Source organism: Rhineura floridana, chromosome 1 (assembly GCF_030035675.1).
Source record: "Rhineura floridana isolate rRhiFlo1 chromosome 1, rRhiFlo1.hap2, whole genome shotgun sequence".
Taxonomy (NCBI): Eukaryota; Metazoa; Chordata; class Lepidosauria; order Squamata; family Rhineuridae; genus Rhineura; species Rhineura floridana.
The window spans coordinates 27,086,546-27,100,379 of NC_084480.1; the positions used below are offsets into that span (position 1 = coordinate 27,086,546).

A 13,834-nucleotide genomic window follows, 5' to 3' on the forward strand; every position below is an offset into this window, starting at 1 on the left:
GCAGAGGGTGAGTGGGGTGGAAGGAGCTGGGAATGGAGACAGTTTGGTCACTTGGCCCACTTTGCATCATTCCTTGAAAGGAAACGTGGCTTCCTTCCAAAATGTGAAGAGGGAAACCTAGGAAAGATTCCAGTGGGAAGAGAGAGAAAGAGAAGGAGGGACAGACAAGGCAGAAAGAGAAAGAATGCAGATGTGGTTTTGCATCTGCTGGGAAGATGCTGAAAAGGCAAAAGAGGTTTGAGAATCCGTCTCTCTCAGGAAAGCAACAGTGGAGACGACTGTATAATTTGCAACAACAAAAACAACCCTGGGAGCACAATGCCCTATGCACTGCAAAGAGCATGGGTGGCCTGTGACCCAAGGAATGGGCGTATATGGCATATTCTAGACAAGCACAAAGGAGCCTATGAGCCTGACTATGGCACAATCAGACTTATACTCCTGCTTGCTTCTTTCTGTCCCTTGTGCCGCCTATGTGCTCATTCCCCCTGCTCAAGAGAGTTGAGCCTGTATATGTCAGAGACGGGGAAACTTCAGGCCTGGGGCCCAAATGCATCCCTCCAGACCTCTCTATCAGGAGGATTCTTCCCAGGTCACACACTCCCCCAGGCCCCATCCTCTCCAGACCTGCTTTGCACCTCCCTGAATGTTTCTATGTTATAAATGTTTGAAAATTTGATTTGATATTTTTTGTTGTACCTTGTGTACTCTATTGTAAACCACTTTGAGATCTTTCAGATGGTAAGCAGTCTATAAATGGAAATATAAATAAATAAAATACATAATAAATAATGTTTCTGCCTGGCTGGAATAGGGTTGCCAGGTTCAGGGCCTGAGACTGATCCTGTATCTTTGGGAGAAGAGAAAGTCAGCCAAGGGCAGGTGTTCTTGCAACACTGTAATAAGAAAGACCACAAGGTGGAATTCTCCCTTCCCCCTGCACAACTTTTAAAGATACAGAAGACCTCTTGGTTGCCAGGCCCAGCCTCCAAGAGGTCTTCTGTATCTTTAAAAGTTGTGCAGGGGGAAGGGAGAATTCCACCTTGTGGTTTTTCCCATTACAGAGTTGCAAGAACACCTGCACTTGGCTGCCCTTCTCTTCTCCTAAAGAGGACAGGATCAGTCTCAGGCCATGGACCTGGCAACCCTAGGCTGGAATGGGCCGTGAACTCTGATAATGCTTCTTGATTGCCTGGATGGAGGGTAGACAGGGTTGTGTGAGTGTGGTTAAAAGTAGCCTTCTGTACCAAGGTAAAATCCACATTTGTTACTCTGCCCACTTTTCCTTCTGGCCCCATCCTCTGCTGGCACGTGGCCCCAGGAAGGCTGCCCAGAAGGAAATGTGGCCTGTGGGCCAAAAAAGGTCCTTCACCTCAATATATGTAGTAGTCATAGTCCCTCACTAGAGTGGCCCTCTCTCATACTTAAAACTTTGACTTGTGGCATTATTGCCAGAAATGGTGGCCACGACTCCCCTACGTTGCATCAAATGGTCTTGTCATAAGGTGCTCAGCTTTGGTAATAACAGTAACAAGGGCAGACACTAGCGTGCTCAGTTCTCCACATCAGTTTGCTTTTAAAAAAAAAGTCCTTGTGGAAATTCAGCAGCACATTTCTCAAAATATGCACATTTTTGCAAAGATATTTTTCCAACTTATAAAAGCAATTCAGATGTGATACAGATGCCAACTGGGATAAAAAAAATCCACTTAGAAAGCATATTGAAAAAGGAATGTTGACTAATATACATGTTTTCACAAAGCAGGCTTCCCTAATATATTGCATTTCTCTGTGTTATTTCAACTAATGTACGCAGTTTTGTACACATTTCTTGGTTGGAGAACTGCATTGCAAAATTCAGAGAAGTGCGAATTTCAAACTATGGCAGTGGTTTGGTTCACTTATTGTTTTGGAAAGTGCAAATTAGGTAGGATTGGGTTTAAATGCAAACTGAATAGAATTTCTCCCCTATTACTAGCGTTCACTTGTTTATTCTCAAACATTCAATAATTATTATTGTGGGGAGCGGGCTGAGAAGCAGGACTGAACCCACTGGCTCCATCATTTGCATGTGTAGCTACAGTTCTGTCATCTGTGCATTCGGCAGCGCACATGAAAGGGATCTATGTGCATACCTCCCTCTCAGCAGTAGTCTCCTCCATGCCAACCGAAGCCATGGGTTAATCAGGGTTCCCAATTGCACAGAAACAACAAAGAGTCTTGTGGCACCTTAAAAAGCATAAGCTTTCAGAAGAAGAGCCCTGCTGGACCAGGTTAAAGGCTTGCTCTCACAGCAGCCAACCTGTAGCTATGGGAAGCCCACAGCAGAACATGTGCACATCAGCACTTTCTCGCTTACAATCCCCAGCAACTGAACCACACTCCACTTCATCATATAGAAGAAGTGTTATCCTGAGTTGCAAGTATATACATATATGGTTGGAGTGTGTGGTTGTAAACAGTATGGTCAGATAAAAAAAAAAAAAAGCAGAAAGTAGAGACAATGATAAATACCTTACTAACAATTTTGTGAATGGCCACTGTTAATCTGATGACATGGACTGCAGTTTATGAAAGCTTATGCCATAATCAGTGGAAGCTGGTGGCTCCGATGTCAGTGGGGCTGTGAATCCGCTCCAGGTTTTCACCAAACTTTCAAAAACTTGGACGGCTCCATGAAAGTTCAGACTAAAACCTGGAGCAGATTCACTGCCCCACTGATATCAGAGCTGTTAGCCTTCACTGGCCATAATAAACCTGTTAGGTTTTAAAGCACTGCGAGACTTTGAGTTGTTTTGGCTGCAACAGGTTAACACGACTACCCCTCTGAAATGTGTTACAACTGCACAGAAGAACTGTACCCACGTTCAGCATTTTACTGCACAGATGGACACCAGGGGGCATGGTGATCATTGGGTGTGGGACCAGCAAGGACAGCCCCCCTCCACACATTGGATACCTAAAAGATTGCCTCATCCCCTGCAATCTTCAGGAGAGGGTATCCTGCAGATACCACCTTATCAGGAGGTCCGTTCCACACAATGTCAGAATCAGGTGTTTAGTGTGGTGGCAGCTACCCTTTGGAACTCCCTCCCATTATATGTCTGAGAGACATTGTCTTTATTGACTGTTCAGCATCTGTTGGAGCCTTTCCTCTTTCAATAAGCCTTCTAAGTGGAGATTTTTATCCCGGTTGCTCTCTATATTTGATTTGAAATTGTTTTTACAATATGTAATTTTTTAATGTGTTCAGTTGTTCTAACTGGTTTTATATATGCAATTGTTCTATATATGTTTTTATTGTATTGTGAAATCTCTTCAAGATACTTCATAGGAGGCAATTAATAAATGAAATAAAATAATATTAACAACAATAAGAATATATGTAGAGGGCAAGTGAATGAAAGGCTCTACAACATTCAAAGTCAGAAAAATTACACTACCAATGCAACATCACTAAAAGCCCAGCTAAGTTCAATGGGACTTCACTTTCAAGAAAATACGAATGAGATTGCAGTTTCAGGCTGCATTCTTATACACAGTTATTTCTGAGTAAGCCAGATGGAACTCAGTGGGACAGAATTCTAGACTTCTGAGTAAACCTTAATAGGATTGGGATCCATGGCTGCAATCTGCAACCCCCTTAATCTGAAGCAGTCCCATTGAAACCATCAAGGGATTTCTGGAGTCAATGGCATCTGGGTTACAATTTCTGTCCAACAACTACTGGATTTTAGTCACTAACTCAGCAACTGAAGCCTCTACAGAGTTACAACTAGATTGGAGCACTCAATTACTTTTTAATTTGAATTTTTTATACACTCCAGTTTAGTGTGCTGTAATATACTTTAATGTGACACTTGTCAGTTTACAGAGTATCAAAGTAAATGGCATTATGGCTAAAATCCACGGACTACTTAAACCGTCTGTCAGCTCAATAAACAACCCAGCTAAAAGTGACATTCTTGGATTTCAGCCCAGTTAGGTCTAGCAAAGTCCATAGGACTAAGCTGTCTTAAATACAAAGGGCTTCAAGTGTAAAGGTTGTCTGAGTAAACTGGAATTCAAGCCTTTGCAATTGGGGAATCACACCATAAACAGGCTTCAGGATGTCTGGCCTTTCAAACCACAATTCATTTATGCTGGAGATATCTTGGAAGAAAACTGCAGATTTCAACAGTCTTTAAATCAGAATTCTTCAAAAATATATGGTTTGTAGCTTTGGCTACAAACTCATTCTACTTTAGAGTTACTCTCATTCGCTTTGATGATAGCATTTTAAAGGCCCTTTATTCTGAAGTAGTCTTCTTGGTAAAGGTAAATTTTGGATATTCTGGACTAGGGTGGAGATGTGTCCTACTTTCCAGAGGACAATCAATTATCTGAAGGATTGTCCAGTACAAGTCCAGTTTAAAAAATAAAGAACCCTAAAAACGGAAACCAGGTACCCTTCAAGTTGCCCATCAACAGTGAGCACCTTGACAGCAGACTGACCAAACACACAGGTCAACTGGTCTCAGTCTTCCTCACTATGATAAGATATATTCCTATTTAAATTACAGTAATTATTGCCAGATTTGCATCACTATATGTACATTACTGTTGCAAATTACATGAAGATCTATGTCCTATTTTTGGTAATATTTTAAAGATCTTTTAAAGATGTTTTTATTGTTTTATTGCTTGTTGTTTGCTGCCCTGGCCTCCTCTGTGAGGAAGGGTGGGATACAAATAATAATAATAATAATAAAAGTAATAGTAGTAGTAGTAGTAGTAGTTCTCTCTTTTTCGGCAATGCATAAGTGGCAAGCCTACTTCAGAGTGGATTTGGAGCCAATGGGTTTGGAGTCTAATCTACATGCAAGTCTCCAATCCTTGCTATTTCAGAGCAGGATTGTGTTTGAAACCTTCTAAAATGCCCCTTTAGATCAGTAACCCAAAGACAGGATAACAGAAACAACTGCATTTCTCATATGGAGAATGATAGCTAACTTAACAGCAGGCTTCCACCAAGCCCTGCTCAGTTTCTAGTTATATAACTTGGACCCCTTTCAGCCTTCTCCAACCTGGTACCCTCCAGATGTTTTGGACAATAACTTGCTGGGCTCCTGCTGGGGGGAAGGGCAGGGTATAAATCAAATAACAAGCAAACAAACTTCCATCAGCCCCAACCAGCATGTCCAAAGGTGAGCGATGAAAGGAGTTTTCCAAAACATCTGGAAAGCACCAGTGCAGGGAGGTTGAGCAAGAGGCTTCTGGGAGTTGGTTGTAAAGCAACAGTAGCAATATATGACAAGAAGTTTACACCATCAGGGAGACAATCTATGAGTTTTTAATATTTACCAAGCCCTACAGCCCCAGTGATTTCTCTGCCTCTGCAGCAGATTCTGCTTACAGTTCCTCAGGCCCAAATGTGGAAGCCAGAAAGTACTGTGTCACATCTGCCATAGTAGCTGCAAGGAACATTTGGCCGGTGAAGAAGAGAAGGAAATTCACTAGGTCTTATAGAATCCCATGAATCCTCCTTGCTTCCTCCATTCATTTAGGGAAAGGCCATAAAGCAGCAGTAGAGCGTCTGCTTTGTGTGCAAAAGGTCTCAGGTTCAATCCCTAGCAGCTCCAGGTAGGGCTGTGAAAGAACCCTGCCTGAAATCCTGGAGAGCTGCTGTCTGTCATCTTTGACAATACTGAGCTGGATGGTCTGATTCAGTATAGGACAGCTTCCTACGTTCACATACACATACATACACATTTGAAAACACAAAGGTATCTATCTAAAGGGTTAGGTGTCGTAGCTTTGATGAGTAGTTCATATTTCAGGAGTTCTTTCCATAAGATGTAGAAAATTTATTATGGACAAAGTTTGCCCATATTTTTCATGAAAGCAGAATGATGTATCCAGCCTCACTTCCAGGCAATCCTGTCTTCTGTTTCAATAAATCAAGCCGAATAAGGGCTTCTATAAAGGTAAGCAAGTACTCTTTCAGCTTCTTCCCCATTCACCCCAATGAGTTGTATTCAATGTTGTTGAGGTGTTTTGAGCCAAGGGAGTTTCCGTGAACTGACAGGGGAGGGAGCTGGTTTTTGCACATTCTCCTTTCCTCCCATGATGCTATGGAGAGTTCCCTAACACTTTGGAGCAGATTTTAAGAAGCTGCAGGGAGAAGGGGAACCAGCCAAAAGGGAAGAAGTCTGGGTCAGGCAGCAGATACTATCAGCTCCTGACAGAACCATCAAGGTCCTTAGAGAACTGTTGGGGCTGTCCCTCCCTCACCTTCCCAGGAGCTACTGATGACTTGCATGGCCCGAGGGAATGCAGAAATGAGGGTTCCCAGGCCAAGGAGTTTGTGTCATCAGCCAGACTGAGAAGACTCTTATTGCTCTATATTTTATACCACTTATTTGTTTTAGTATTTTAAAAGTGCAAGCCACCTTTGCTGACTTGGCAGAAAGGTAGTATGTAAGTGCAGTAAATAAATACATAAATAAATCTCCTCTCCCTCCCTTTGGTTCACAGACTGGATCAGAGGACCTTGTATGAACTTAAAGAGACAACTGAATACAACCTAATGAGAACAAAGTGTTCCCGAGCAATATCATGCATTTTGCTTGGCAAACGAACCCTGAAAAATGACAGTCTTTTGTAGGATATTAAGATGCTATAATGGCTGTTGTGCATTAAGGACCAGCTTTCAACTTAGCATTTAATAAATTGTCGTCATCGTTATGTGATCTCAGCTAGTCCTTTTAGCATCCTACACATCTAGCTCTATGGATGTGAAGGAGGAAGTGTTGATAATGTGTGGCAGCCCTGTTTCTAGTAGCTGGTGCTTCTAGGTAATCTGGCATATTAATGTGCTAGATACGCAGTTTGTTTATTGAACCAGTGTGAGAGTCAGTGTGGTGAAGTAGTTAGAGTATCAGACTATGATCTTGGGCCACTCACGACCTCTCAGCCTAACCTATCTTACAGAATTGTTGTGAGGATACTCTGGGGAGGGGGAGAAACATGTACACCACTTTGAGCTCCTTGGCAGAACGGTGGGATATAAATACAATAATAAATAAAATTTTAGAACTGAAAACACAAGGCATCTGCACAAGCTTACAATATGCGCATGCTGTGGGATTCTTTGCCACAGGCTAATTGAACCCAGTCAATTGATGTACTTTGATTTAAGACCAATGCTGCTCTTCCCTTCCATCCCTTGGTATCTTTTTCCTCTTGATGAATTCTGACTCATTCTCCATGAATAAAAGCTGCCATCTCATTGACTTCATCAGAAGTGCCACCAAATGTGAAAAGAAACATGGCACTTCCTTATGATCGTGTAGAGGAAGTCGCAAGTAAACGAAAAGTACACATGTACCTGATTACAACTGCAACTGCAACAATGTTGATGGAGTCACTAGGGTTATGGAATCCCAGCACTCCTTTGGAATCAGTTCCCACACAACTTCCTCCACAGAAGGAAGGGGAAAGGGCAAGCATGAGGACTGCAAGTAAAAAAACTGATGGTGCCACCACAGGAGCACACCTCAGAATTATATTGGTTTTATAGCTATTTGACTTGCATGGCTTCTCCAAAAGAATCTTGGGAGCTGGTGAAGTTGCTGAGGATCCTCTGTGAGAGAACCCTAGTGCCAAGGATAGCCAATGTGGTGCCCTCCAGATGTTGCTGCAACTGTTGGGCTACAACTCCCACCACCCCTCACCATTGGCTGTGATGGCTGGGACTGATGGGAGTTGTAGTCCAGCAATATCTGGAGGCCACAAGGTTGGTGACCCATGCTGTAGCCTGTCTCAAAACCTACAGGTCCCAGGGTTCACTGGGGAAGTAGGCTACTATTAAATCAATTTAAGCCTAGGGTGTAGATATGCTCCATATTTTGTTTATTTTATACATTCATTACAAGGGTGAGGAACTGGATCCTGCCAGATCCTTATCCCCTCTACCCTCCCCGGCCAAATTTGATAGGTGTATGCCCACCTGTCAGTCACCTGATGCAGTGCTTTGAAGTCCTGGGAGTTTAAAGCACAGTGCAGGGCTCTTTGCAAGCCCTATGCTATGCTTTGAAGCCCTAACAATGAGATGATTGGTGGCGCTTCAGAAGTCAGGTATGCAGCACTTCTGAAGCCCACTGATCAGCAGCAGTTCAGAAACCGCTTTTGGCCCGGCTGAGCAATCTTCTTAACTGCCTGCACCTGATGGGTGTGGTTTGCCAAAATGGCCTGGTGGGCCAAATGGAAGACGTGGCAAGCCTAATTATACCCATGGGCTGGAGATCCCCCACTCTTGCATTATATCTTGCTTTTCAGCATCACAGGGTACCCAGAGCAGTTAGCTAGAGATCTCTCATAGGGAATTTCAAACTACAGTTCCCAACTTCTGAACAATAACAATCACCCAATGATAACAACATAATGCTATCTATTCGTGAAGTGAACTGACCCTCAGTTGCACTGAGGCCAATGGGATTGCAGCTTCACGGTGAATGAGTCAGACTGGTCCTCTTGATTTCCAATGGCTTCTGTGTAACTGGGGCTGAGCCATCAATGATGCTTGCTACATAATCTGCTTTTGGGTTTATAGCTCTCTCTTGCCTCTGGGCTAGGAAAGTAGGAAACCTTGCAGGACAGCTGGTTAAATATCCAGACATGGCACTAGGAGAACCAAAAGCATTTCCAGTAGTAAGACGAGGAAGAAGCAGCAACGAGGAAAGGGAACTTTTTCTTACAGTCCATTTGGCCAGCGTAAGGAGTCGGCAGCCTGCTGGAGGTGTGATCTTCTTCAATCCCCTCTAGCACTGAGCGGTCCCTCTCGAGAGGTGTCTTACCAGCGGGAAGAGGAAAGGTGGAGATTGTGTTGAGTAGCACCATGCATACAGCTACCACATCCCATAACTTCATCTTAGATTTCCTTCCAGCACAGGACCCTGGCAAATAGGAGAGAGACATGACATTAGCATTGGCATCTTCTCTTTCAATTCCATCCACGCTCCTTATGTGCCAATCTCTGGCCTCTCTCCTATCTCCATATCTCAGCAGTCTGTTGTAAAGGGCCAAGTCCTCTGGGGCTAGAACTTGTAGCTCAGAGGTAGTGCATCTGCCTTGCATGCAGAAGGTCCCAGGTTCAATCCCCGACAACTCCAGTTAGGGCAGGGAGAAACTTCTTGTCTGAAACTCTGGAGAGCCACTGCCAGCTATTTATTTATTTATTTATTTATTTAATTACATTTCTAGACCGCCCTATAGCAGAAAGCTCTCAGGGCGGTGTACAACAAATAAAATCACAATTAAAATATGAGCAAGTGTGAAAAATATAACATGATAAAAATCCGAAATAGAATTGCCATTGAGTTTATAAATTAAAATCCATATTAGGTTTAAAATTAAATTTAAAATGTTTTAAAAGCCTGGGCGAAAAGGTAGGTTTTTACCTGGCGCCGAAAAGATAACAAAGAAGGCGCCAGGCGTATCTCGTCTGGGAGGGCATTCCATAGTTCGGGGGCCACCACCGAGAAGGCCCTAGATCTAGTTGTTGATCTCCGGGCCTCTTTATGAGTTGGGACCCGGAGAAGGGCCTTCGACGTTGAGCGTAGTGAACGGGTAGGTACATAGCGAGAGAGGCGTTCCACCAGGTATTGTGGTCCTATGCCGTTTAGGGCTTTATAGGTAAGAACCAACACTTTGAATCTGGCCCGGAAACATATCGGTAGCCAGTGCAGCTGCACCAGGACAGGTGTTATATGGTCAAATTTCTTTGTCCCAGTGAGAACTCTGGCCGCAGCATTTTGCACTAGCTGAAGTTTCCGAACCGTCTTCTAGTGTAGACAATACTGAGCTAGATAAACCAGAGGCCTGACTCAGTACAAGGCAGCTTCTTATTCTATCCCCCTTCATGTTCTGTACAATAACAAATACAGAACTTGGCGCTAAAACTATGTTTATTAGTAGTATGTAATAACTTGTCTCACTGGCCTTGGCTCTGTGACTCACTTGCTGGTCAGGAAGGATAAAAGCGGCTGGGCCCTTACTTTACAATCTGCTAAAGGGAACCCAACACTGTCTTCTTGAAGGCTGCCACCAGACAGTGAATATTTTGCAAAAAGGATTCAAGCCCCTCCTGGAATTTTAGAGTTGCACAATGAAACTGGGTTAAAGCACACTGTCGCCCTAGCAAAACAAGCCCCCCCTCCCTTTTAAAAAGACACTGGCTCTTTGCAGTTTGGAAAGTGATGGCGAAATGCATTGAAAAGCGTGGGATGAATGAATAACAGGAAGATGTGGAAACACCACACAAGCAAATGAATGCAAGATGAACGCTCCTTGTCATGTAACTTGCTCCATAATCAAATCAGAATGGATGCTCAATAAAGACTGGACATAGTCTAGCCAGCACTTAAGATTTGTGCAAGCAAATTATGATAAATACTATATTAAACAGGTTGTCTGGAGCAGCTCCAGATGCTGTAGAGGAGTGGCGACCAGGTCTGGCACAAGCACCTGGCATCTTGGGGCAGTTGCCAGCGCCCTGGAAGAGCCCACTGCTCCTGCCTACCTTGGCCCACTAAGTAGCAGGGTGTGTCCAACATTTAAATTTCCTACAATGCCTCCAATGTAGCATCACTCCAGGGCATTGTGGGAAATAAATATGGCAGCTAGACCCAATCATCTATTTATTGTTGTTACTACATTTTCTGTCCAGCCCCTCCTCCCAGAAGGAGCCCAGGGCGGCAAACAAAAACACTAAAAACAGCTCTGAAACATCTTAAAAACAAAACATCTTTAAAAACATTTTAAACCTTAAAAAATAAATCTTTAAAACATATTTTTTAAAAAAACACCTAAAAACAATTCCAATACCACTGCAGACTGGGATAAGGTCTCTATTTAAAAGGCTTGTTGAAAGAGGAAGGTCTTCATTAGGCACCGAAAAGACAACAGAGATGGCACCTGTCTAATATTTAAGGGGAGGGAAACCCAAAGTGTGGCTGGTACAACAGTAAAGATCCACTTCCTATGTTGTGCAGAATGGGCCACCTGATGAGATGGTATCTGCAGGAGGCCCTCACATACAGAGTGCAGTGATTAACTGGGTATATAAGGAATAAAACAATATTTCAGGTATCCTGGTCCCAAGCTTGGGCTTTATACACCAAACCAGCACCTTGAACTTAGCCCGACGATAGCTAATGGGTAGCTAGAGCTGTTCAGAGTGCCACTTCTGCCCACCACCACTGCCACAGAAACTCAACACGACCCATTAACAGAGAGGAGGTCCACCAAAAGGCACTTTAAGCAGGACCCCCTCAAAACTGGAGGTGATCCTGGTGTCTGTTATCCGTATGCAGAATAATTCAGTGTTCTGAGTTGCGTGTGCCAGTGTGTGTATTTACCTAAGAAGCAGGCTTTTACCCTCTGTCTAAATCACTGAGACTTAGTAAAATATGACGAAAAGCTATTTTATAGAAATACACAGCGGATAGGAAAGGCATACCTATTTCTAGCTAAGTTGGAGGCACAATGCCCAGACTTGGACATTGCCCCTCACAGTTCAGGAGAGAGAACAAAGACAAAGATGTTTCCTCTCTCCTCAGACAGTCGAAGAACAGTCAACAGGAAGGAGGGTCAGAAGTGAAGTCTCCTTCAGTTTACAACGGAAGGAAGTCAGGAAGAGAAAAGCACAGGTAAAGGTATGCAAGCCTAGCCAGCTGGAGGACCCTAACTCTATCTTCCTTCTGGAATGCAAAAAGAACCCAAACAGGAGTTGCTCTTGCCATACTTCCAATGGTGATGCCATTCTACTATGCCCTGCCCAGCCCTCGCTTAGCCACTGCCCAGCCCTCGCTTAGCCACTGCCCATAGAAACCTCTGCCTAGGTATTTTGCGCCAGTGTCCACTGGAAGCATTCTTCTGCCATCCCTCTTCATGTTCTCTCAAAGCCCCAGTTCACGGGTTGCCAATGCGGGCCTGCATGCATGCATGCATCCCAAGAAGTCTTCAGAGTCACCATCAGGATCCCGACCCCTGTCCCTTCTCCAGCTGAAATTATGTGCACAAGAGGGGTGTGCCCATTTGAAAATGAACCAGAATAGCAACCCAAGAATTAAAATAAAATAAATGAAAGTGATTCACAAATAATGTGTGGGCATGTCCCCACCACCACCACCACCACATTCACATGTGACATTAAACCTGCATTTTGTCTCCCTCGCACTAATTGCTTGTGTATCTGATTGCTGTGTTAGCACAGGACAAAAAGTGATACGAGTACTGCCTTTTTTAAAAAACCGACTGTACATTGCAGCCGACTGAGGTTGTACACTGGCATTACAGCCACAGGAAATTCAAAGAGCAAGCAAGCAAACAAAAAATAGCCAATGTAAATTTCACGTTAAACCCCCCCAACAACCACACACACCCTTCTGCGGGGCTTATGTTGAGTGTGGGCTCAGTTTTATCAAAGAATAATTGAGTACATTCAGAGTATCCTTCTCTCACCGCTATACACAGTCTACTCAGGCCAGTGCCAGCCCAAGACATTCTGCTGCTTGAGGGCCCCTCCAGATGACCTTTTAAATTGTGCATTCATGAAGATTTAAACTCATGATGATATTGGGGTGGTATCTCAGTACTGTTTGTGCCTACAAATGTTTTGGGCCAGACATACCGCTTCATTTCCAATCAGTGCATGTCAATAGAAGATTTTGTTTAAGTTATAATTCTGCCCACTCTCCCCCAACTTCTGCCAATATCTCAGATAATCTGTACCAGTAATGGATAATCTTTCACCCTCCAGATGATGCTGAACTACAACGCCCATCAGCCCCTGCAAACATGGCCAAGGGATGATGGGAGTTGTAGTTCAGCAACATCTGGAAGACCATAGGCTCACCACACCTGAGCTATATTGAGACTTTGGAATAATGCACAGATATTTAAATGTTTTTAAAAAATGTGTTTTAAATTTGTATATTTGTTTTTAATGTTTTTAGTTACTGTAAACCGCCCAGAGAGCTTCGGCTATGGGGCAGTATACAAATAAATAAATAAATACATAAATAAACTAAATGATTTGATTAATCTGCTAAAAAATCTTGAACTGGCTCACAGCTCTGCTGTAGAGCCCTTATAGCTTCCATTCAGTATATGCTTTAAACAACGGTGGGTCTGAAATAGGTGTGGGATTCTAAATAGTCCCTTGTTTCCTGATCTAACCAGGCCTGGACCTGCTTAGCCTATGAGATCAGGTGTGTTCAGGGTGGTATGGCTGTAGGTGGCTTCTGATCTACACAAGCCAGATGGTGCCCTTGCAGAAAAGGAAAGAAGGCACGACTTAAAGGAAGTGAAGTCTCTCTGTATGATAGCATAGGCTTTGCGTGCACAAGGTCCCAGATTCAATTCCCAGCATCTCGAAGTCTGGCTGGGAAAGACCCTTGCTTACAACCTTGGAGGCCTTCTATTATTCAGGGGTGGGGAGGCTTTTTCAGCCTGAGGGCCATATTCCTTCATGAGCAACTTTCACGGGCCACATGCCAGTAGTGGGCAGAGCCAAAGGTGAAAAGTAGGTGGGAGGACCAGAGGCATAAGTGGGCAGAGCAATGGATATGACTCTTACCTTTATGCAGAAGGCTCTGTTCCATCCTGCCACAGAAAACCCACATATTTCTCGATCCTTCATTAAGGTATACAAGAGGCATGATCATAGTTCAAGTCCAGCCAGGCAAAAGTGGTCCATAACACAGAATAGGTCTATGTGTATGACTAGCGTATGACCTGGGGAGTGGTGGTGCGGCCTAGGGATCGTCTATTTTAGAGGGCCACATACAGA

The 13,834-nt window shown here is 43.7% G+C and overlaps 1 protein-coding gene across 3 annotated transcripts in view; it reads right to left on the reverse strand.

The window, feature by feature from the left end:
* The window catches only part of GDNF (glial cell derived neurotrophic factor), a 57,556-nt gene that overhangs the window by 22,059 nt on the left and 21,663 nt on the right, over positions 1-13,834 (reverse strand). For all 3 annotated transcript variants that reach the window (XM_061616627.1, XM_061616645.1, XM_061616635.1), the window contains exon 2: positions 8,739-8,936. In XM_061616627.1, coding sequence (XP_061472611.1) covers positions 8,739-8,910 — 172 coding nt within the window. In that variant the 5' untranslated portion in view covers positions 8,911-8,936. The remainder of the gene's footprint in view (positions 1-8,738; positions 8,937-13,834) is intronic.